The sequence below is a fragment of the Acinonyx jubatus genome, chromosome A1, assembly GCF_027475565.1.
Source record: "Acinonyx jubatus isolate Ajub_Pintada_27869175 chromosome A1, VMU_Ajub_asm_v1.0, whole genome shotgun sequence".
NCBI classification, from domain to species: Eukaryota; Metazoa; Chordata; class Mammalia; order Carnivora; family Felidae; genus Acinonyx; species Acinonyx jubatus.
In genome coordinates, this window is record NC_069380.1 from 125,041,810 (window position 1) to 125,062,745 (window position 20,936).

The following is a 20,936-nucleotide window of genomic DNA, read 5'->3' on the forward strand; positions in this document are numbered from 1 at the left end:
ATTTCCTAGCTTTCTTTTTTTTTTTTAATATTTGTGTATTTTTAAGAGAGAGGGAGGGAGGGAGGGAGGGAGAGAGAGAGAAAGAGAGAGAGAGATGGAGCATGAGCAGGGGGAGGAGCAGGGAGAGAGGAAGATATAGACTCTGAAGCAGGCGCCAGGCTCCAAGCACAGAGCCTGACCTGGGGCTTGAACTCATGATGCACGAGATCATGATCTGAACTGAAGTTGGATGCTTAACCGACTGAGCCACCCACTCAGTGGCAATTTCCTCACTTCTTTAAGTGTGGTCACCAAAAGTGCATCATTCACTTTATAATAGCCAGTGACACTTTCCTAAGGCAGCAAATGTCTTAAGACATCAAAAAGGGCAACTCTAATAGATAATTTTTTAAAAATGTAATGGTTATATATTTACATGGTTCAATATTCAAAAGATACAAGAGAATATATAGTGAAGTTTTCCTTTAGCCCTCTTCCACACTTGCCACACTCACTTGTTGATGCCAGCAAAGGCAGTGAGATCCGAGATATAACCTACACATTTGTAGTGGATCACTCCATAGGATGGGGCCCACAACTGGTTCCTCTGTGAATAAAAATATTGAGAGTTTACACTATTACAGGACACATGCTCCTGAGACATGTTACACAGTTTAATGGACCATGATATTTCATTTTCTATCTCATATGGATAATTACTTTAAAGAAATCCCAGAGCACCAGAATATGACATTCTGATGTGGAGTGAGTGTTACTTCTTTGGAGAGCAATGATCAATTCTTTAATGCCTGAGGGAAACACCTCCTGGAGAAGAACATCTATGACCACTTGTATTGTGTTTAATGGTTGTATTAGTCAGATTATATAGAGAAACACTATATATTGGAATTGGCTCACATGATTATGAAGGCTGAGAAGTCACATGATCTCCCATCTGCAAGCTGGAGACCCAGGAAGGCAGGGGGTGTATAGTTCAAAGTCCTGAGAGCCAGAGAGCTGATGGTGTAGATTCTTGTCTGAGTCTGAAAACTGAGAACCAGAAGTGCCGGAAGTAGGAGATCTATAGTCAGTTCAAACAATGAGGCAGAGACCACAGGAATCTAACCTTCCTTCACCCTTTTGTTCTAATCAGGTCCTCGAGTGATTGGGTGATACCTACCTGCATTAGGAAGATCCATTTGCTTTATTCAGTTCACCAACTCAGATGCTAATATTTTCTGGAAACAACCTCACAGACACACTCAGAATAATATTTAACTAGCCATATGGGCATCCTCTGGTCCGGTCGAGGTGACATAAAATTAACCATCACAATGGTCAATTTATTAAACTTACATATTTAATAAATGGAACTTTGAAAGAAATTTCTCATAAATATTTAAGTGTAAATAACACACGAATAATTAAATTTCCATTCAATTTAAATGGGAAAATAGAAATTTATTGTGACTTATTTTTTTTGAATCCTTCAAATCCCCTAAAAAGGCAAAACTTACACAAAAACTTAGCAGATCTATTACTCTACTAACACTTAAGACTAGTCTACAGTTTCAATAACTTGGGCTTAATTAATTCCTTTATTGCTTCACACATGATATTAATGCCTTCCTAGCGATATGTCTATGCTAATTTTCATATATACCTAGAGCTGTAGTAATATTTATTTTGATAACTTCTTGCAGTTGCAGTGATCTTACCAGATCACAAGTAATAGAATACCTTCTCAAACCAGGCAGGGATTTTTATTATCAACAGATGGAACAAAGGATTTAACTGCTTTCCCCAAGTGAACATTCTTTTAGTGGACACATTTTATATGTTATTTCAGTAATTCCAAGTCCTCATTACTGTGTGGATATTATTATTGGCATTATTTTGTCTCCTGGTGTCTTCCTCTAGACATAATGTATTTTTACATAATCACTTAACTAGCATTTCACAATTCACTGTCTTGTCATACTATATTGACCTAGTCCATTAGTATTATTATAAACAGATGTATTCCTTATTAGAATTTTATTATTATCAATGGTGCTATATTGGAGCTTCACCTTCTGGCCATAAGGGACTAACTGTAGGTGGTTAGCTCTCCTCATGAATAACATTGATTTATTTTTTATTTTCCTGGAATAGTGGTGGTTTCCCTCTCTACCTGGGCTTGTCTGTAGCCACTGATACTGAATACCTGTTGAACTCCCTTTCCACCTGATTTTTATATTGGGTCACCTGTAATGCTCATTCCTTAATAATTTTGGTACAGATTTCATTTTTCTTCCAGAACTTCTTGGGTTTCTCCAAGTTTCTTTTTTTTTATTCTTTTCACTATGCACAGATGGAAGCAAGAACATGTCTATTTTTTATAAACAGATATAGAGCAGCTATATAAAAATATAGGAAACTGAACACCTTTATATTTAGTAGTGTTAAAGAACAGAAATTCCACTGAGTAAATTTGAAGATCTAATTGGCTTTATTAAGCATTAGACACCATCCCATTTAGCAAGTAAAGTGTAGCTCCAAGGAGATGTACAAAATGGAAGGTTTTTGAAAGAAGGACGGTGGGGCAAGGAAATTATTATCAGTAAAGGAAAAGAAAGAATTATTCCAGGCAAGGTCACCTTCCCCAGGGGGAAGGGAAGGGGGTGGGGAGTCTTAGTAGGTTGATCACTACATCATCCTTTTCAGGAATGGAAAGGGCCCGTGTGACAGATTACCTCCTTGGTGCTGACTAGAACATTCCTGACTGCCCAGCTAAGACTCCACTTCTGGGGGCAGGAGGTGGAAACTGCAGTTAGGTTAGGTGTTAAGCCCCTGTTTGGTGACTTGGTCTAAGTGGATCTGTTTTGGGCCTGTTTTTGTTTGTTTATTTATTTATTTTTAGCAGTAGTAACTTTTCTGTATGTGTTAAAGTCATTGTAAATTTAAACATACTCTATTATATTCACCCTTTTTTTGCATGGCTAATATTTTTAAAAAATATTTAGACAGACTAATTCTCTGTGGAATGGCATTAGGAGTTCACTAAATTTCACAGCAAACCTTGTTCAAATTAACATAGCAATTATTATTAGTGCTGTTGTTTAAATTTCCAATGATCACAACTTGACTGATAAAATCCCTTTGTGCAGGTTCTTTGTTTTTTTCAGGACTGTTCACTTTTTGGTAAAAATTGGACATATTCTGATAATTCTCTTTCCTAAGACAAGGAATTCATTACTTTCCTCCAATACCCTTTGGCTCTTAGCTGAGGACAGTATTAGAATAAAAAATCTGGATGCTAGGATTGCATAAGAGCGTTGGTGGTGGGCAAAAATGTTCCTTCTGCATTTGACCCATTTTCCTTAGTGACAGAGGTAAAATACACGTGTATATATATGTATGTGTGTATACATATGTACACATGTGTGCATATAAATGCACATGTCTTTTTAAGGCATGAATTTACAGGTTTTTTTTCTAATTTAGACCTATGAAGTTTCATCAACAACTAAGACTTTCTTCTACATGAACAGAGATGATTTTTAAAATTTTTCAATTAATTTTAGTGTAAAAAATTGTTTAATGCTTATTTTTGAGAGAGAGAGAGAGAGAGAGAGAGAGAGACAGAGCATGAGCAGGGGAGGGGCAGAGAGAGAGGGAGGCACAGAATCAGAAGCAGGCTCCAGACTCTGAGCTGCCAGCACAGAGCCCAATGTGAGGCTCAAACTCACAACCTTTGAGATCCCGACCTGAGCTAAAGTCAGATGCTTAACTGACTGAGTCACCCAGGTGCCCCAAAATAGGTATTTTACCCTATTTCTGTTAAATGATTAAGGCTGACCTTGCTCTTGCCAGCAGTTCTATTTTTGAAGCTGAGGACTTGATTTACAGGATACATTTTACCAGTGTTTTCATCCCATCACTGCGTGCTGCGTGGCTAGGCCACCCTTGCAGTCTCATGGAGATGCTTTGAAGGGCCCACAGTAGCTTTCATGCTCTGCTCTTGCTGCCTTAAAATTCACAATCATTTTTGAACAAGTCTCTACATTTTCATTTGTATAGAACCCTGCAAATTATATAGACCCAGTCCTGCCTATAATGCATAAGCTGTTAGATTAGAATTTAAGGTCCTGGTCCTTTTACCCTCTTACTCATCCAAAGCAAAGGGAAAATTCTTAGCATGTGCCCTTCTAATGTATAACAAATCATATTAAATCCGAGAGACTCACCAACTCCCATATGCGATTCAAATTCTATACAAAATGTTGTATCACAGACAGAGGGAAATCAGCCTAAATATTTGACTGATTACTAAAAGTTCCTGGGAGACTTAGAAGTACAGATTGCTGAGATGCTCCCCAAACTGAATCCAAATATTTTGGAATGGAATCAAGAAATCTGTATTTTTATAAATCTCTTGGCTGTTTTTTTTTTTTTTTTAATGGTCATGAGTGTCATGGGAAAAAGCCTACATTGCATTAGGCTGTCAAAATCTTTGATGTGAGAGGCTTGTGTTACAATACTCAGTTCCTATTGGCTATTAATCTGATATGATTTCTGTCTGTTTTCAGTCTACCAGCAGGGTACATACCAGGAGGGAACTAGCAGTTACTACTCACATCTGCTGTGAGTGTGAGACCTCTTAGCTCTTATAATCACATTCAGTTAACACTTCTAGGAAAACATTGGCAGACTGAGTCCTTTCTCACCTCTGGTTTAATCCCCCTCCCCACATATGTCTATTTCCTGTGGTAGCTATTTGGATTTTTTCCATTATAGCTTATTCCTCTTTCTCTTCCCTGAATTTGATGTTAACTACAGCTGTTGCTTTCTTCTGCTCGGCTTTGCCAGTTTTGTGGGGAGAGAGAACAGAAGACGGGGGCAAAGCAGGAGCAGAAGTATCGTCTACTTTAAGATGGCAAGGTACTGGGGCGACCCTGACATTGATGCTGCATAATCATTGACAAGAAGTGGATTATTTCCTCCTGCACGCTCTTACTTGAGGTGCATAGTCTAGGGCTTGTGAGCTTTTCAAGGACCCAGGACCTTAGACAAACAACCAAAAAAGGTAGTATTGACTCCAAAATGTACAAAACAAAGCTACAAAGTCAAAATTAGTGCTAACTAAATATATTTTACATTTACTTAATTATTACTATTAACAATCACAAAAATTCCAGTACATTTGAAAACAATTTGTAGGGTATTCTTTGCTTTGTAAGAATTCCTGAATATACATAATTATTGCTGAAAATTATAGCCAAATATTAAATGCATTATCTGTCACCAAATAATTTCAAAAACAAAATTGTCAAAATCATTTCGATTTTTAAAATTTATTTATATATTTTGAGAGAGAGAGCGAGGGAGTGGGGAAGAGACGGGAGAGAGTGAGAGAGAGACTCCCAAGCAGGCTCCGCCCTATCAGCATGGAGCCCTACTTGGGGCTCAAACCCACGAACTGCAAGATCATGACCTGACCCAAAATCAAGAGTTAGACACTTAACGGACTGAATGGACTACCCAGGTGCCTCTTCATTTCATTTTTTTTTTTAATGAAAAAAAAAATGTTTAGGGATACAGGAGTCAACTGAAAGAGCTCTAAGTGGCCAAAACTAAAACAGTTTGGCCTATAAATAGTATTAGATTATAAACTAAAGTGTAAAATAAATAGCTGTGAGTCCATACTGACATAAATAAGCAACTGAAGTTAAAATTTTTAATATATTTAATGTGAGATCTGGGTAATACTGTGAGGATGCCATGAAACCTAAGAATGCCCAAAGTCCCTTAAGGTCTTAAGACACCCCCATTATGTATATACCACCAATAGGTTCGCATCACTGCTTTAATAAATTTTGGAAAGTCAGACTGTAGTTGACCTAGTAAACATTACCACAACTTGCTATGTTGTAGCAATAATTTTATTATTACTATTATTTTATTTGAGAGAGAGGGAGAGTGGGGGAGAGTGACAGAGGGTGTGGGGAGAGAGAGAATCTCAAGCAGGCTCCATGCTCAGCGAAGAGCCCAATGTGGAGCTCAATCCCATGACACTGAAATCCAGATCTGAGTCAAAATCAAGAGTCAGATGCTCAACCAACTGAGCCACCCAGGCACCCCATGATAATTTAAAATGTTTTGCTAAAGCAAAATGTAATACAGTATGCCTATATTAAAAATACTAAAGAGATAGCAGAACTAGTCACACCTTACCCACCTGAGCAGTTCCAGGTGGCTCTGCAGAATTCTGATGCTCTGTGGAACTCAGTGTGTAATTTTTTTATATAGTAAGAAAAGCTGACCCTCATAGAGTTGGAGAAAATAATTGGAATGAACCTGTCTGATACAGGGCTTGTATCCAGATTGAATGAAGCACTCTTACAACTCAGAGAGAGGAAGATAAAAATCTCACTAAGAAATGGCAAAAAGCATAAAGAAACACTTTACTAGAGAAAATACACAGATAACAACTAAACATGTGAAAAATTTCTCACCATTAATAGTCACTCAAGAAATGGAAATTAAAGTAATGAGTCCCTGACTACAATGGGTACAATAAAAGGACTCCCACCAACTGTCGGAGAGGCTGAGGAGCAGTTAGAACTCTCACGCGTGCAGGAATGCAAAATGGTACAGCTACTTTTGAAAATAGTTTGGCAGTTTCTTATAGAGTTCAATGTCTATTTACTGTAAGACTCAACGCTTTCATTCCTAGATGTTCCCTGAAGGCAAATGAAAACATATGCCCTTATGAAGACCTGCGCGCAGATGTCTATAGCAGCTGTATTCACCTCTGAATAGTATTCATTTGCTTCCCTAGGAGAATATGAACTCAAAAGTGAACCATAATGTTCACACGCTGTTAAAGACTCAAAAATCTGAATTTGCTACAGAATATGGTGTATTCTAGGTGGCTCAGTTGGTGAAGCATCCAACTCTTGGTTTCAGTCAGATCATGATCTCGTGGTTTTGTGGGTTCGAGTCCCACATTGGGCTCTGTGCTGGCAAAGTGGAGCCTGCTTGGGATTCTCTCTGTCTCCCTTTCTCTGCCCCTCCCTGACTTGTGCTGGCACTCTTGCTCTCTCTCTCTATCTCTCAAAATAAATAAATTCAAAAAAATAAATAAATAAAATAAAAGTTAAGTACTTCTTCCAGAACCAAAGTATCATTGAATGACATTGTAACACAAGACTCAGGCTTTTGAACATGACAAACTCATTGTTTAATGTTTTCAGTAGGAAATATGGTGCTAGCAGACTCAAAGCATGCTTGCTTGAAAACAAAGAGATGCTGGAACATATTAATACTATTCTTTTAAATTACGCTAATTTTAACCTCTAATTTTAACAATTACATAGAATTCATATTTTAAAAATTCTTATTGCTAGTTTTAGATTCCCACACTTAATGGATATCACAAAGTGAGCTGACATGTGAAGTGATCATGTATTTTTACCTATCACATCTCAGAATATTTTCTTTATGCTTCAGACACCAAAAGAAAGGGGGCAATTTTCTAACAGGAAATTTAAAAATCTTCACATGGTAGAGATTATCCATGAGCATCTTCTCAGGCTGAAATCGTTAAGTCATATATGAAACACTCTTATATTTTTTGCTTTCTATGCCTTCTGCTGGAACTAGAAATGTTTTCATAGTTTCTTTGAGACAGATTCTTAAAATTCTCTACATTTCTTTTAATTGAACTAGTGACATCACCTAATTGTAAAAGTTGTCTGTTTTTCCTCTAGGAATCTTAATTTATTCACTGTATACTTAGTCATTTTGCAGCCCAGTGATGATTATGCCTTCCTTGTCCTTGCTGTGTACTCTGCTTCTCCTGGTTAACCTTATTCTGATTAATGTTTCTTATTTTCTACCTAAAAAGTTACCTTCACTAGCTTTAAGGCTTGAAAGAACAGTGACAGTGTGCTATTTTACTGCCATACCAGATATCTTGGGCAAAATTATAAAATGAAGGAAGTGATTTTAAAATCCCTTTTAGTGTGGCTCATCCTTTTTCTTCCTCTCTTCCTATCTTGGTGCCTTTTGTGTGGTATCTTTTCTACCCCTAGCTTCTAGACCCAAATGCCAGCTTCTTTGTGTAAATTAATATGTTTTCAGGGTGCCTGGGTGGCTCACATTGTTTAAGTGTCGAACTCTTGATCTCAGCTCAGGTCTTGATCTCAGGGTCGTGAGTTCAAGCCCTGTGCTAGGCTTCATGCTGGGCATAAAGCCTACTTAAAAAAATAAAAATTTGGGGTACCTGGGTGGCTCAGTCGGTTGAGTGTTCGACTTTGGCTCAGGTCATGATCTGGAGGTTCATGAGGAGCAGCCCTGCGGCAGGCTCTGTGCTGACAGCTCAGAGCCTGGAGCCTGCTTCAGATTCTGTGTCCCCTCCTCTCTCTCCACCCCACCCCTGTTTGCACTCTGTCTCTCTCCGTCTTTCAAAAAAATGAATAAACATAAAAAAATTTAAAAATAAATAAAAAATAAAAATTAATGTGTTTGCTTGCCACCAAGAGAGAAACTCTACATTTGAGAGGACCTCAATCAAACAACCAGTTGTAGGATTTGAACATCTCTGGCACCTTGATAGGGAGCACACTGGAGAAGGAAGAAGTAAAGGAGGTGGTAAAAGGTAAAAGGATATTTGGTTTTCTTGCCCCAATTGAAATTCAGCCATTATTAGCTACATCATCAGTGCATTACACTGAGCTTAAATCTCGCTAGACTTGTCAGAAAATGGATTGAGGTCATCACTATAATGAAAATGTGGTTAGAACACACCGTTTAAATATTTAATGTAAAAGCCCACAATTGATATAATGTAAAAAATAAAATCCTTGCTGAAAGTTGATGAGAGTGTACTATTATCCTGATTAGTTTTTTGCACATTTGTTTTCACTTTTCAAAAGAAACTTGAACTCACTGATTCTCTCTCTCCCACCTTCATGGCTTACCTTGTCTTCTACATTTACTACAAGTTTCCGTTAGGAGGGTATGGCATATGTCCTCTCCCAAATGCCTGTTCGAAACCATGTTGCTTTACTCATTTTCAAAGTGATCCTCCACAAAAGGAAGGAAGGAAGGAAGGAAGGAAGGAAGGAAGGAAGGAAGGAAAGAAAGAAAGAAAGAAAGAAAGAAAGAAAGAAAGAAAGAAGAAAGAAAAAGAAAGAAAGAAAGAGGCACAAATAAACTATTTTTGTCTAGCAAGAGAAAGCAAGTATACTGGTTAATTAAGAGTATGAGCTGTGAAGTCAAACAGACCTGAATTTAAGTGCTGACCCCACTCATTCCTTCTTAATTACTTAACCTTACTGAGCCTCAGCTCTCTTATCCATGTAAAACAGAGTTAGTAATACTTTCTTCCCAAAGGCTTGTAAACGGTGCTGTAAGAGTTCTCCAAGTGTCAAGACACTTCCAAATCATTAGGAAAATCTCCAACATCTACCTGAGAACCTAAAGTTTTGCTAGACAGAATGTTTTTGGTGACAAAATACACCCCTGAGTCATTTAAAGTTTTCTTCAGATCTTTCTTCATTATTTCAACACAGCAGTATAAGCTTATTGCAGGCAGGGAATCTGGTTCAGCCAGTGTTTAGTTGTATCATAATCACCAGATTCATTCTTATCTTTCTGACTTCTCTCTTTTCTGTCAGTGATTCTGGAGGTCACAGAGAGGTAAGGTGCACAGATGGGGAGTGAGAGGTATGACAGGCGAGGAGGTTGGGTGAAAAGGTAGCTTAAACAAGATTGGCCATTTGCCTAAATTATTTTAAATGTGGAAGCTAGATGATGGGTTCATAGAGTTCACTGTACTACTTTTCCTTCTTTTGTGTGGATTTGAAGCTTTCCATTACATGTAATATATACATATGTATATATGCATACACATACATATGAATACCTATGTGTGTATGTGTGTGTTTATATATGTACAGCAAAGATAGAAATGGACTGTCCTTACATGTCAGTAAAGGCAGGGGGGAAATAGAAAAACTTGGGCGATAACCATTAGTAAACATGAATTTTTTGTCCTTGCCCAAGTTTGGCATTGATGAAGGAAGTCATAAGAGTACGGAAGATGGAAGACAAAGTCCATTGTTACTGATATTGATCAGTTTGCAGATGTGGTTTTGGGTCTACTAGGCAAGTACACTTGCTAATACTGCACTCATATCTTGGAAGGCTTGCTTCTGGCCACAAGTACACCTGGATATCCACATCTTTTCCTTGTGGGAGCTTTTCCCTCTAAAACATTGGACTTGGAGCAAAGTAAAATGTGTGGGTTTCTGTAAGTAACTGGATCATAAAATAAGAAAGGGAAGGAAAAGATCATAGACATCCATGCCCAATCCCTCTTTCCAGGCTCACCAGTGTCCCTGGAAAAGTGAGTGAGAGGATGGCAGGGAAGACGTAAGGAAGTGAATAGTATGAATGGAATATAAGAGTGCCTCCTTAAACGACCAATGGAAGCTTTTACTTGGGAAGTCAATTGCTATTGACTAATACACTTTTGCAGTTCTACCCAGGAGTTTTGTTATAGATTAGACTCGTTTATTATGCCTCTTTCTGAAGACTCTTCTGTTGACCTCCTCAAAAGTACCCTGAGTCTTGAAGTTTTGTGCTTAACATCATGATGGTAGAATATGGAAAAACTATGACCTAAAATGAGAAAGTGCTCCAGAAGTATCTCTTTTTCGGCTTGTTTAGAAGCTGGGTTTAATTATTGGTTCAGGCTGATTCATTTGATGCTTCAGAGAAGGACAGTTCTTTTATATTGATTGTGGTTCTTGGGAGAGTGTTTAAAGTTCCAGTAGATATTTCTGGCCTGGGAACTTTCTCATCTATCATTATTTTAGCATATATTTTCAAAGTGATTGGTCATTTTGACATTTGCCTTTTAAATGTTCCCCCAAATATTCAGCAGGTGAGGTTAAGAATTGAGGAATACACTTTCTTTTTTCCACAGTCATGCTTGGCCATTATATGATTATTTCATCCTATGATATCTCATTGACTTTTAGTACCCACCATTGTCACATCAAGAAATATTACCTTCCTTCAAACTCTTACAGGACTATATTTGTACCTCTTTTGTAATGTTTATTCCATAGCTTGTCTTGTGTCTACTGGGGACTGTTCTTGCCAATCCTGCAAAAAGGTAAGTTCCTAAAGAGCCTGAAATATAGCTATGTCAGTTCCTTATTATCACACTGCCTGGCACAAAGTATTCAATAAATGTTTTCTAAATGCACACATAATCACATGGCAATAAGCAAGTAGAATTTCCAATCACACCAGATTGTTTGGTGTGCTTTTCTCTTGCTATTATTTTTTTCTACACACCTCTTTCTGTGACCAAATGTCCTCTGCCTTTGCATATTTTTTTCTGATACACTGTTTATCAATGAGTATGTGATTCTGTTCCATCTATTTGTATATCCCTTAATCTCCAGATTTTCTAGCCTTAAAATATAGCAACCAAAAGACAAGAACATTGGGCAGAGAAAATAGACTGAATCAAAATATGTTTTGTATTTTTTAAACACTCACTTCATCAAAAAGAATATATGCAAGATATTTTTTTAAATCAAATACTATAGATGGGCATATAGTACAAAGACAAAAATAATTCAAATCTTACCAGTCCCATTACAGCTGTCTCCTCTTGCAATCAATTTTGATGGTTTTTGATCTTTTTTTATAAACACTATTGCATTTCTATACAGGAGATTTACACCATGATTCATGATTCTTCATATGATTGGTGAAATCTTATCCCACTTGGGCTGATACTCGTATCATCTCTATTTTTTCACACATACATATATTTTCCATTGATTACCACTGGAACATTAAATAATATGCTTTAACCTTTTATTTCATCACCTATAAATAATTTATCTTAATAGTTTTAAAATTAAGTGCCTGCTATGGACTGATTGTGTCCATACCCAAATACCCAAATTCATATGTTAAAACCTAATCCCCAATGTGATGGTGTGGGGGAATTTTGGGAGGTGATTAGGGCATCAAAGAAGGGCCTTCATGAATGGGATACATGTTTTGCAAAAGATGCCCCAGAGAACTCCTTCACATCTACTGCCAGGTGAGGATACAGCAAGAGATGGCTGTCTATGGACCAAGAAGCAGGTCTTTACCAGACACAGAATCTTCCAGTACCTTGATCTTAGATTTCCCAGCCTCCAGAACTGTGAGAAAGACATCTGCTTTTGTTTTTTTAATAAACTACTTAGTCTATGGTATTCTGTTATAGCAGCCTGAATGAACTAAAATAGCCTCCACTGCACCATCATCTGTGCACTTTTGTGCAGTGCCCAAATTGTACAGCTATACACTGAACCCTGACTTACCCCTCTTTTCTGTTTGTTTTCATTTCCCACTATTATCAAATGTAGTTTACTTTCAACCTTTACATTCTATTTTGTAACACAATTACATGCACTTTGTATATAGGTTGAATGCTATGCCCATATATTATTCATTGTAGATAAAAGAAGTTATGATTATACTTTCTTTCTTTTGTTTTTCTGAAATTGCCAGTTTTTACTTTTTATTCTTGTTCTCTCCCTCTCTCCTTCTCCCTCTCTTTTTCTCCTCCTCCCCTTCTTCTTCTTCTTCTTCTTCTTCTTCTTCATCCTCCTCCTCTTCTTCCTTTTCTCTCTTTTTCTCCCTACTCCTCATTTCAAACATTCCTTTCTTTACTTGAACCTGAATTATTTAATCTTGGCATCTTCTGCATGGAGGGGTTTTCTAATTATTTTCTTGGGTTGAAGCCATTATTTCCCAGAGCCCATGTTGTTGTTTTTTTTTTTTTTTTTTTTTACTTCGATCTTGTTACTCCAGGTTGGAGCATCACCTCAAGTAACTGCCTAGAGGAGAGATAAAGCCTTGCATATCTAAGTTATCTTCTCTTTGCCTTCAAATTTCATCAGTAATTTGGCTTAGAACAGAATTCTAGACTGAACACCATTCCTCTCAGAATTTTGAGTCTTGACACCACTGACTTTTAACATCCAGTATGGTAGATGAGATGTTTATTTTCAGTCAGATCCTGTCTGGTTTTTTTTTTCCTGCCTTATTCCATAATCATACCTCCACCACCAGTATAAATGTTGGTACATTCTCTTTCTCCTTATTCCTTTAAAATTTCACAACGGTTGCCTAAGTATTGTTCTTTTCAAAATCAGCTCATCATATTCTAGTATTTTCCATATGAAATCTTTTGTGTTCTTTCAGCTTGGAAACTTACCTTTTAAAGTATATTTGATGATTTCTTCACCTCCATTTCTACTCTTTCTAAAATTAATTAAATTGCTTGGTTGCAGGTCTTATTTTATCTTTAGCTTCAAAACTTCAGTCTCTTGTGTTTTAGATACCATAATAGGTTATAGATGGATTTAAATCTCACCTGCCCAACTTATTATCTGTGTGATGCATAGGAATTTCTTAATCTTTCTTGCTTTCCTCACCTATAAGATGGACTCATGGTAATGTCTACCAATAAGGTTGTTCTGAGGAGTAAATAATTGATTAGCATAGTACCCGTTACACAGAGTAAGAACTTTTAAAATGTTAGGTGTTCTTTTTGGAAATAGCATAGCAGGTAAGTTCATAGACTCTAGAGCTAAAGTGAGTGGGTTTTAATCCTGACTCATTAGCTAACTGACCTTGCTTGGGCAAGTTGCCTAATCTCTCCATACTTCAGCTATAAAAAAGAACATTATACCATTACATACATGATAGGCTTGTATTGATTAAAATGCTTAGAATACTTCTCAGTTACTTGGAAAATATTAGCTATTTGGAAAAGTTCCTTGACTTAGTCTTTCAAACTGAGAATAACTTTTATATTTTGTCAGTTGTGTTTTTAACTTCCAAGACCACTTTCATGTTCTCTCATAGGTTCTTTTTCATTGCATCCTGTATGATTTGTGGATACACTATTGTCTCAAATTTTTCTGAAGCTACTAATTTGACATTTTGTTCCTAGAATAATATTAATTTTTTTCTACACGATCTTCAAAATATGTTTATGTTCTTCTTTTGTTTCCATTTAGAAGTCTTTCCTAAAATGCCTGAAGAGTGTCAGTCAGTTACAGCTGACCCTTGAACAACAAGGATTTGAACTATGCAGATCCATTTATACATGAATACTTTTTGATAAATGCAGCACAGTACTGTAAATGTATCTTCCCTTCCTTATAATTTTCCAAATCACATTTTCTGTTCTCTACGTTATTTTGTTGTAAGAACACAGTGTACATTACAAATAACAGGCGAAATATGTGTTAATCGACTGTTTATGTAAGTAAGTAAGGCTTATGATCAATAGTTTTGGAGAGTCAGAAGTCATATATGCATTTCTGACTTTGTGGGGCATCAGTGCCCTAAGCCCTGTGTGGTCCAAGAGTCAACTGTATTTTCTGTTTCAGAACAAGGTCATAGAAGGTCTCACTTGGGCATCTGTGAACTGGAAGTGGTACAATTAATTATTCCTATTGCTTTAGGGGGAGAAGGTAAGAAACTGATCATTCTCTTGGATGGCTCCCAAATTCCAGGAATCAGTGAGTTTTGCTTTGGTGTGACAGTATTCACACTGGCTTCCCTGGTTGTCCTGGACAGTTTTTGTTCAGTTTCTTTGGGGGAAGAAACCTTATGTTTCAGGGATACACCTTCAGGGATAACTGCCGGTCTTCTGGCTGCCAGGTCTGATAGGGTAGGAAAATCAAGTCTTCTGTATTAAGGCTTTTTATTAATTTCCCATTTTTTACTCTCTCCATTTGGCCTTGAGTGTGAAGGCTTGCCAAGACTCCACGGGGCAGCTATTTGCTTCTGTGGTGGCAGCACATACAGCAAGAATTTTGGGCCATGGCCTCCTCCCACTTTGCCCATACTGTAAACATCATCTTTATCCTTCTGCCTTCCAGAAGCTTATTGAAATTTCTTTTCTACTGATAGCCTCTCTCCCATTCTGTCTGTTGTTATGGGAAAATACATGTTTTTATTCTTTCCTACTGAATTCATGTGGATTTGTGAGGGGAAAGAGATAAATACAGATGTCCAGTCAGCCATCTTAACTGACCACTGCTGGAGATGTATTTTGTTTTTTACCTTTTAAAGGTAAAAATTTTTCTCTTATTTACCTTAACCTCATTTTCACGCATTTTGGTTTTAATGACTTGGTCCCACATCATTGTCAGATATAAAGTGTGATTTGTGAAGGGGACTATTTAACTATATAGGCATTTGTCTTGAGTTTATAAATACTGAGGACTATAGTTGCCCCTTTGTCTCTTGATACCTGTAGCTCATGCCTTCTGTGTGTCAGGAGGCTCTCCTTTGTTGGGTTGTACAACTTATTCCATCTCCTTTTGATTATAATAGCATTCCCAACAGGATATTATTTGGGGGATGTTGGTAATATGTATATTTTTATTATTAGCTGACATTATTCTTCCTTTCCTTTCTGGAAAGCCCTATATAGTCTCTTACCCTGGGGATGTGGGCTAGCTAACAAGGAACTTTCTAGAAGCACCACACAAGAAACAGAGCTAGCTCTGAGAAACTCATTTGTTTTTTTAAATCCTTATTGGAAAAAGATGTTTTAGACATTCTTTATGTGTGATACCTGAGAAATAGAGTGGAGAGCAGGATAGACATGGTTCCTTTCATCCTATACCTTAGTTCTATAGGATTCTCATTAGTCCCACCCAATCTAGTTCTTATCAGCTTTTCTGACTTTAGCACCTATCCGCAGTGTGCACTTCCAATCCTACTTAATATTCTGAGCAGAAATAGGAGTCAGTAAGAGCCACAGAGGAGAAATCTTGGATGCACTTTGCTGTGCTCCACAAAAGCAGTGTTACACTCTCTATTCTGTTTTCTTAGGGGCTCTCTCAGTGTATGTGTGTGGGGGTGGGGGGTGTTGACAGAAGGTAAGACTATTGTGTAACCATATGTACTTAAAAGGTTTTTTTTATACCTACTTAGCATTTTAAATTGGACATGAGAGGAAGGTAGAATTACATTTCCTGAACAATTGTGCATTAACCAGATCTCTTATTTTCATCAGGGAACCACTTATGGTACTAACTCAGTAACACATACAAGTAAAGTCAAGAAGTACCAACATCATTGTTTCTCTATTATAGATCCCACTTACCTTTTAGTCACTTCAAAATTCCCTAACTACTGCAAAAAGAAGGCAGCCTTAGAATTGTCACATTTTAGATTCTGGGCATAGAACTCTTAAGATGACATAGCAGTTGTCCCTTCCCCCCCTCCTCCCCTCCTAATGAGGCTGATAGCCACTAGAGGCCCTCCAAGTCTGGAACTCAAACAATGGAATTGGAATGCTAAACAGCTCTTAGCAGCATCACCAGCCGAGGAGTAACTGTGGGGGTGATTAATCATTCTGAAAGCATATATCTGCCCATCATGTCCACAACTGGCATATTAAATGCCTGCAGTCTGTTACACAGCCTGTGTAGGTTTCTCTTCTGAAGAGTACTATCTAAAATCAACAGTCCTTTCTGGGTTCATCTGTTCACTTTTTATTCTTTCCCAGAACTTTTCTCTTAATATTATTCTGCTTTGAAACAAACTCTCAGTGCTCAGCATCTTTAGTGAGGAAGTTCACAAACTGGCAAAGATGATCCTACTTTCTTATTCAGAAGAGGTTGTACAGAAGATGCTTCCTTCTATCCCTTGCATAGTAATGCCAAGCATTTGATTTCTCTGAATCAGATGAGTGACTGGGTTGAAAAACCTGGGTTATACCTGTACATTTTGTCTTGCCACTGTCTCAGTACTCAGAGGTTTAGTTACAGCGTAGTCTAGAACAGAACTTAATGGTCTGCCTTGTTCTCCACACAGGCTCTAATAACAGAAAAAGACAAGTTTGCATACACTTGATCCTTTTATGGTTGGGAGTCAAACAACCTACTGAACAGGCCACTTGTGGAATAACTGTGAACCAGAAGAACCTCTTCAACCCAAATCTTCCAGGCTAGTAATAAGGAGGGTTAAAGACCTCGCTGCTATTTACTTGGGTGACTTGCCATTACCATTTAGATAAATCCAGTCTTCTTTATCTTTCTCAAGTCCCCCGTGGTTAACTCCCTAGTCAAAATTGTTGTAGTACATTTTCCATTTTTCTTTTTATGATCTTTTCATCCATAATTTCATCTTTGCTGATGGCTCACCTGTTTGAAATTTTCTTAACAGTTTTCTGCAACAAGGGCTCAAGTCAGTTCCAGGAAGTTTGGTGCTAAGCAAATTTTATGAGTCTGTCCTTAGAGTGGGAGGTGAACCTGAGCCCCCTGGTCCTTGAGAGATATTCCACTTTTAACCTATTTCCCTGGTGAGGCTGTGAAAGCCCACAACATGGCAAACATACTAGCCTTCTATGGACTTGGGCTGACATATTTAGTTATGGTTATTTGTCCTTTGAGAGATACACTAGAGTTTCAGTGAACTAGGCAACATTTCACCCTGTCTTATCACAATGGGACTGAAGGGTATAGCACACAAATGTTAAGAAATTCCATTATTAGCAATTTATTTTAGCTTCCCTAAAATGGCACACAGTTGTATCTCAAGGAAGGAGACTATGATAGATCACTACTCCTTTGCCATTAATTAGAAATATTGATTCTATGATTAAACACATTGTTCATTTTGTGTTTCAGATTTGCCTGATTTCCCAAGTCGCTTGAAAGAATAATCTGTTCAGAGTTCTTCAGGAGAAGAGGATTTTGGATATTTAAAAAATCTTTTTAATGTTCATTTATTTTTGAGAGAGAGAAAGAATGAACAGGGAGGGACAGAGAGAGAGGGAGACACAGAATTGGAAACAGGCTCCAGGCTCTGAGCTGTCAGCACAGAGTCCTATACGAGACTCGAACCCGCAGACCTTATGATCATGACCTGAGCTGAAGTCAGACACTTAACCAACTAAGCCACCCAGGCACCCTGGATTTTTTTTAAATCATTTTGGTCTGGTTCATAACAAAATATCAAATTATCAAGATTCTGATCTTAAGCAAATGATGTTTTTATTTCATCCTAGGGAAAAAAACTTGAAAGTACTTGGTTCAGCTCCTTTTCTTAAACCTTCTACTCCAAGTCTGATGCTAAGTTCAAAGGGAAGCAGTTCTCAGAATTTTGACCTTGATTTGTATAGAATCCACCTAGCCACTTTGATTTTCAAATCTTAAAGGAAAAAATCTTGTATATTAACTTTGACAAACTGCTCCCTGTAATTGATTCCTTGTATTTGATATAGTGGCCCATTGATTCCTTGCTTTCTGAGGATGTTTCTCTATTTTTATTCTAGAAGTCGAGGATTAAAATGAGCTATTCTCTACCTCATTTAAACATGGTGATTTCAATAGGACACAGTAGTTTCAATTGTTACAACCCTTGATGTTGCACATTAAAGAGCCAAACAATAAGCCCCCCTCCAAATATGCTTCTTTGGCATAAGGATTTTTTTTTAAAACTGCATACACAGGGGAAGCTCTGAAAATAGAGGTAGAACGTAAGTACCCTTTTGTAAGAGAAAACTGTATTTAAAATGAAATTTTACATTAGAAAGGGCTCTTATACCTGGAAGAGAGCTATTACCAGAGATCTTTTTGCCATGAGAGGCCCATCTGCATCTGCAGGGCAATCTCTGTTTATCAGACGTCCTCCTTTTTCCTTCCTATGAGTTGTTATCTCAGCACGTCCCAATATTTATCTTTTGTCTTTACCTGAACTGGCATTGAAGTTGGTGGCTTGGGCCATTTCATGGAGTTATTCATTTTTCCTGGACATCTCCCATGTATACATGAGCTATGCATGTTCATAAACTTCTGTTTGTTTTTCTACTGTTAATCTGTCCTTTATTACAGGAGGTATCAGCCAAGAACTTAAAAGAACATTCTTTCTCCCGTGCAACACCTAATGCAATGAAAAAACCTGAAGATGAAATTTATAATGACTAACAGTAGCTGCTGCTTCTGTGAAGTGGTAGATGCTGTTGCTGGGAAACTAAGTGGAAGCGAATTAGAGAAAATCAAAGCTTCTACATTTGCAGACTTAACAGGTGTGGAGGTAAGAGTTGTTTCAAGGGTTTGATTCTTTGTGGCTTGATTTAAGGTAGTTGATTGTGAGACCAGATATCTGCACTTTTAATAATTGTTGCAACATTTAGTGGTATTTTAGGTGATGATTTATATTTGGAGCCAATAATCTGAGGAATTATTTAGAGATCTATCCTGGGAAAGCACACACGCACGCGCGCGCACACACACACACACACACACCAAATGCGATATCTAAAATGTGTAGCTTTGCCAGAAAGCAGGGCTATAAATCAGTAAAATGGGAGTTTCAAATATTGGCTACCCAGCATGAAAAGACCTTATTACTAAATCTGTGATGCACTTATAAATCAAAGAAGCCCTGAGGTGGACAATAATTTATGTAAGAATTTTGCTTTTGACTACATAAGTGATTGCTCTAATTCACTACTTCTTTAGTCTTGATAACTCAAATTTGTTATTATTTAGTGAGTGTCACCATGAATTTATTAAGTGATTAGCTAAAAATCACAGATGTCCTAGATCAATTTACATATAAGGTTAAGCAGCATTGTTAAAAAGCTTTCTACCTGCCCAGTACATATACCTTTTCCCATCCCCTTAACTAGAATGCATTTAGAGTCTAGATTAAAATTACCTGGAAATTGTAGTGTCAAGAATGGTTAAAATAATTTTGTGTTATATAAATCTTAACACAATAATGAGTAAGTCATTTTTAAAATGACTTTTAGAGCATTGAAACAAACAGAAGATAAACCAACACCGCAGCCCTGCCTCAAGATGTTGGGATTTAAAGGCATGGGTGTCACTAAACACTCCACAGATGATTCTGATTTGGGTCCAGGGTTACTAACCCCTGACCCAGATGATTCCTTTTTCTCCAGCTGTGCCAGCTCATCCTTTAGGTGATGCTAAACATCATATCAGTGCCTCAGACACTGCTTTATTACATCATTCCCCTCTACCAGTTTCTCACTCACTTTCCCTTACTGGGCTGGGCCATTTGCAACTGTTTAAACTGTAACTTCTATAAATTGGAAAGGCTCCATTATATGTAATAGTTAGCACTTAGTATTAATTTTAATGCTGGGGAATTACTTAAAATACTGACACAGAGCATGATATATGTGTCTGGATCTTCAGGGTCAGAACCAGGTCTGCAGTTTGTAAAACAGATGGTTATCCTTAGGATGAAATTTTTTTGCTTGGTGGATCAGGTCGAGAAAGCTGAAATTCCAGAATCAAGATTTTATTTTGGGGAGGAGCTGAAGAAGGGGATTGTACTAAAATGCAAATATCCATAAGAGCGCAATCTGACATGGGGTTGCTTTTCCTTTCTAACTGGACCATCATTCTTAAGGAAGATTTGATGGGAAATTGTTAGACCTTGAAAATGCTGGGCATCTTCAGGAACTCCCAGAATGAGGAGATGCTCATAAAAGTGAAAGTTGTTGCTTCACCATTTCCCTGTAATAGTTCTGCTTTCAGGTGTGTGTGTGTGTGTGTGTGTGTGTGTGTGTGCACCTGCACACACTTGTGAAATATGCATATTATAGTGGGGAAAATATTTAAGATTACAACAGTCTTCTAAGAGTAAACAGTTGTTATTTGAATAGCAGCAATACCTTAGTTCAAAATTTTAAGACTGAACAATGAGAGAGAACTTGCTCAATTAAATATGAAAAAGTACCATCAAGTTGCAAAAACTAAATGTTATGTGAATAGCATTGGAATACACAGAGACAAATGGTCGGATGGAGAAAAGGTCAATAAACAGACACACACCTACATATGTATATACGTATTTTAGTGCTAAAGATGGCATAAAATCATGAG

General features: G+C 37.4%; 1 protein-coding gene across 2 annotated transcripts in view; it reads left to right on the forward strand.

The window, feature by feature from the left end:
• Positions 1-20,936, forward strand: part of RAB3C (RAB3C, member RAS oncogene family) — a 368,220-nt gene that overhangs the window by 48,501 nt on the left and 298,783 nt on the right. The window contains exon 1 of one of the 2 annotated variants that reach the window (XM_053223205.1): positions 18,762-19,110. The exons of the other annotated variant lie outside the window; for it this stretch is intronic. Coding sequence (XP_053079180.1) covers positions 18,982-19,110 — 129 coding nt within the window. The 5' untranslated portion in view covers positions 18,762-18,981. Of the gene's footprint in view, positions 1-18,761; positions 19,111-20,936 lie in introns of those variants that run through there. 2 annotated transcript variants of the gene reach the window in all.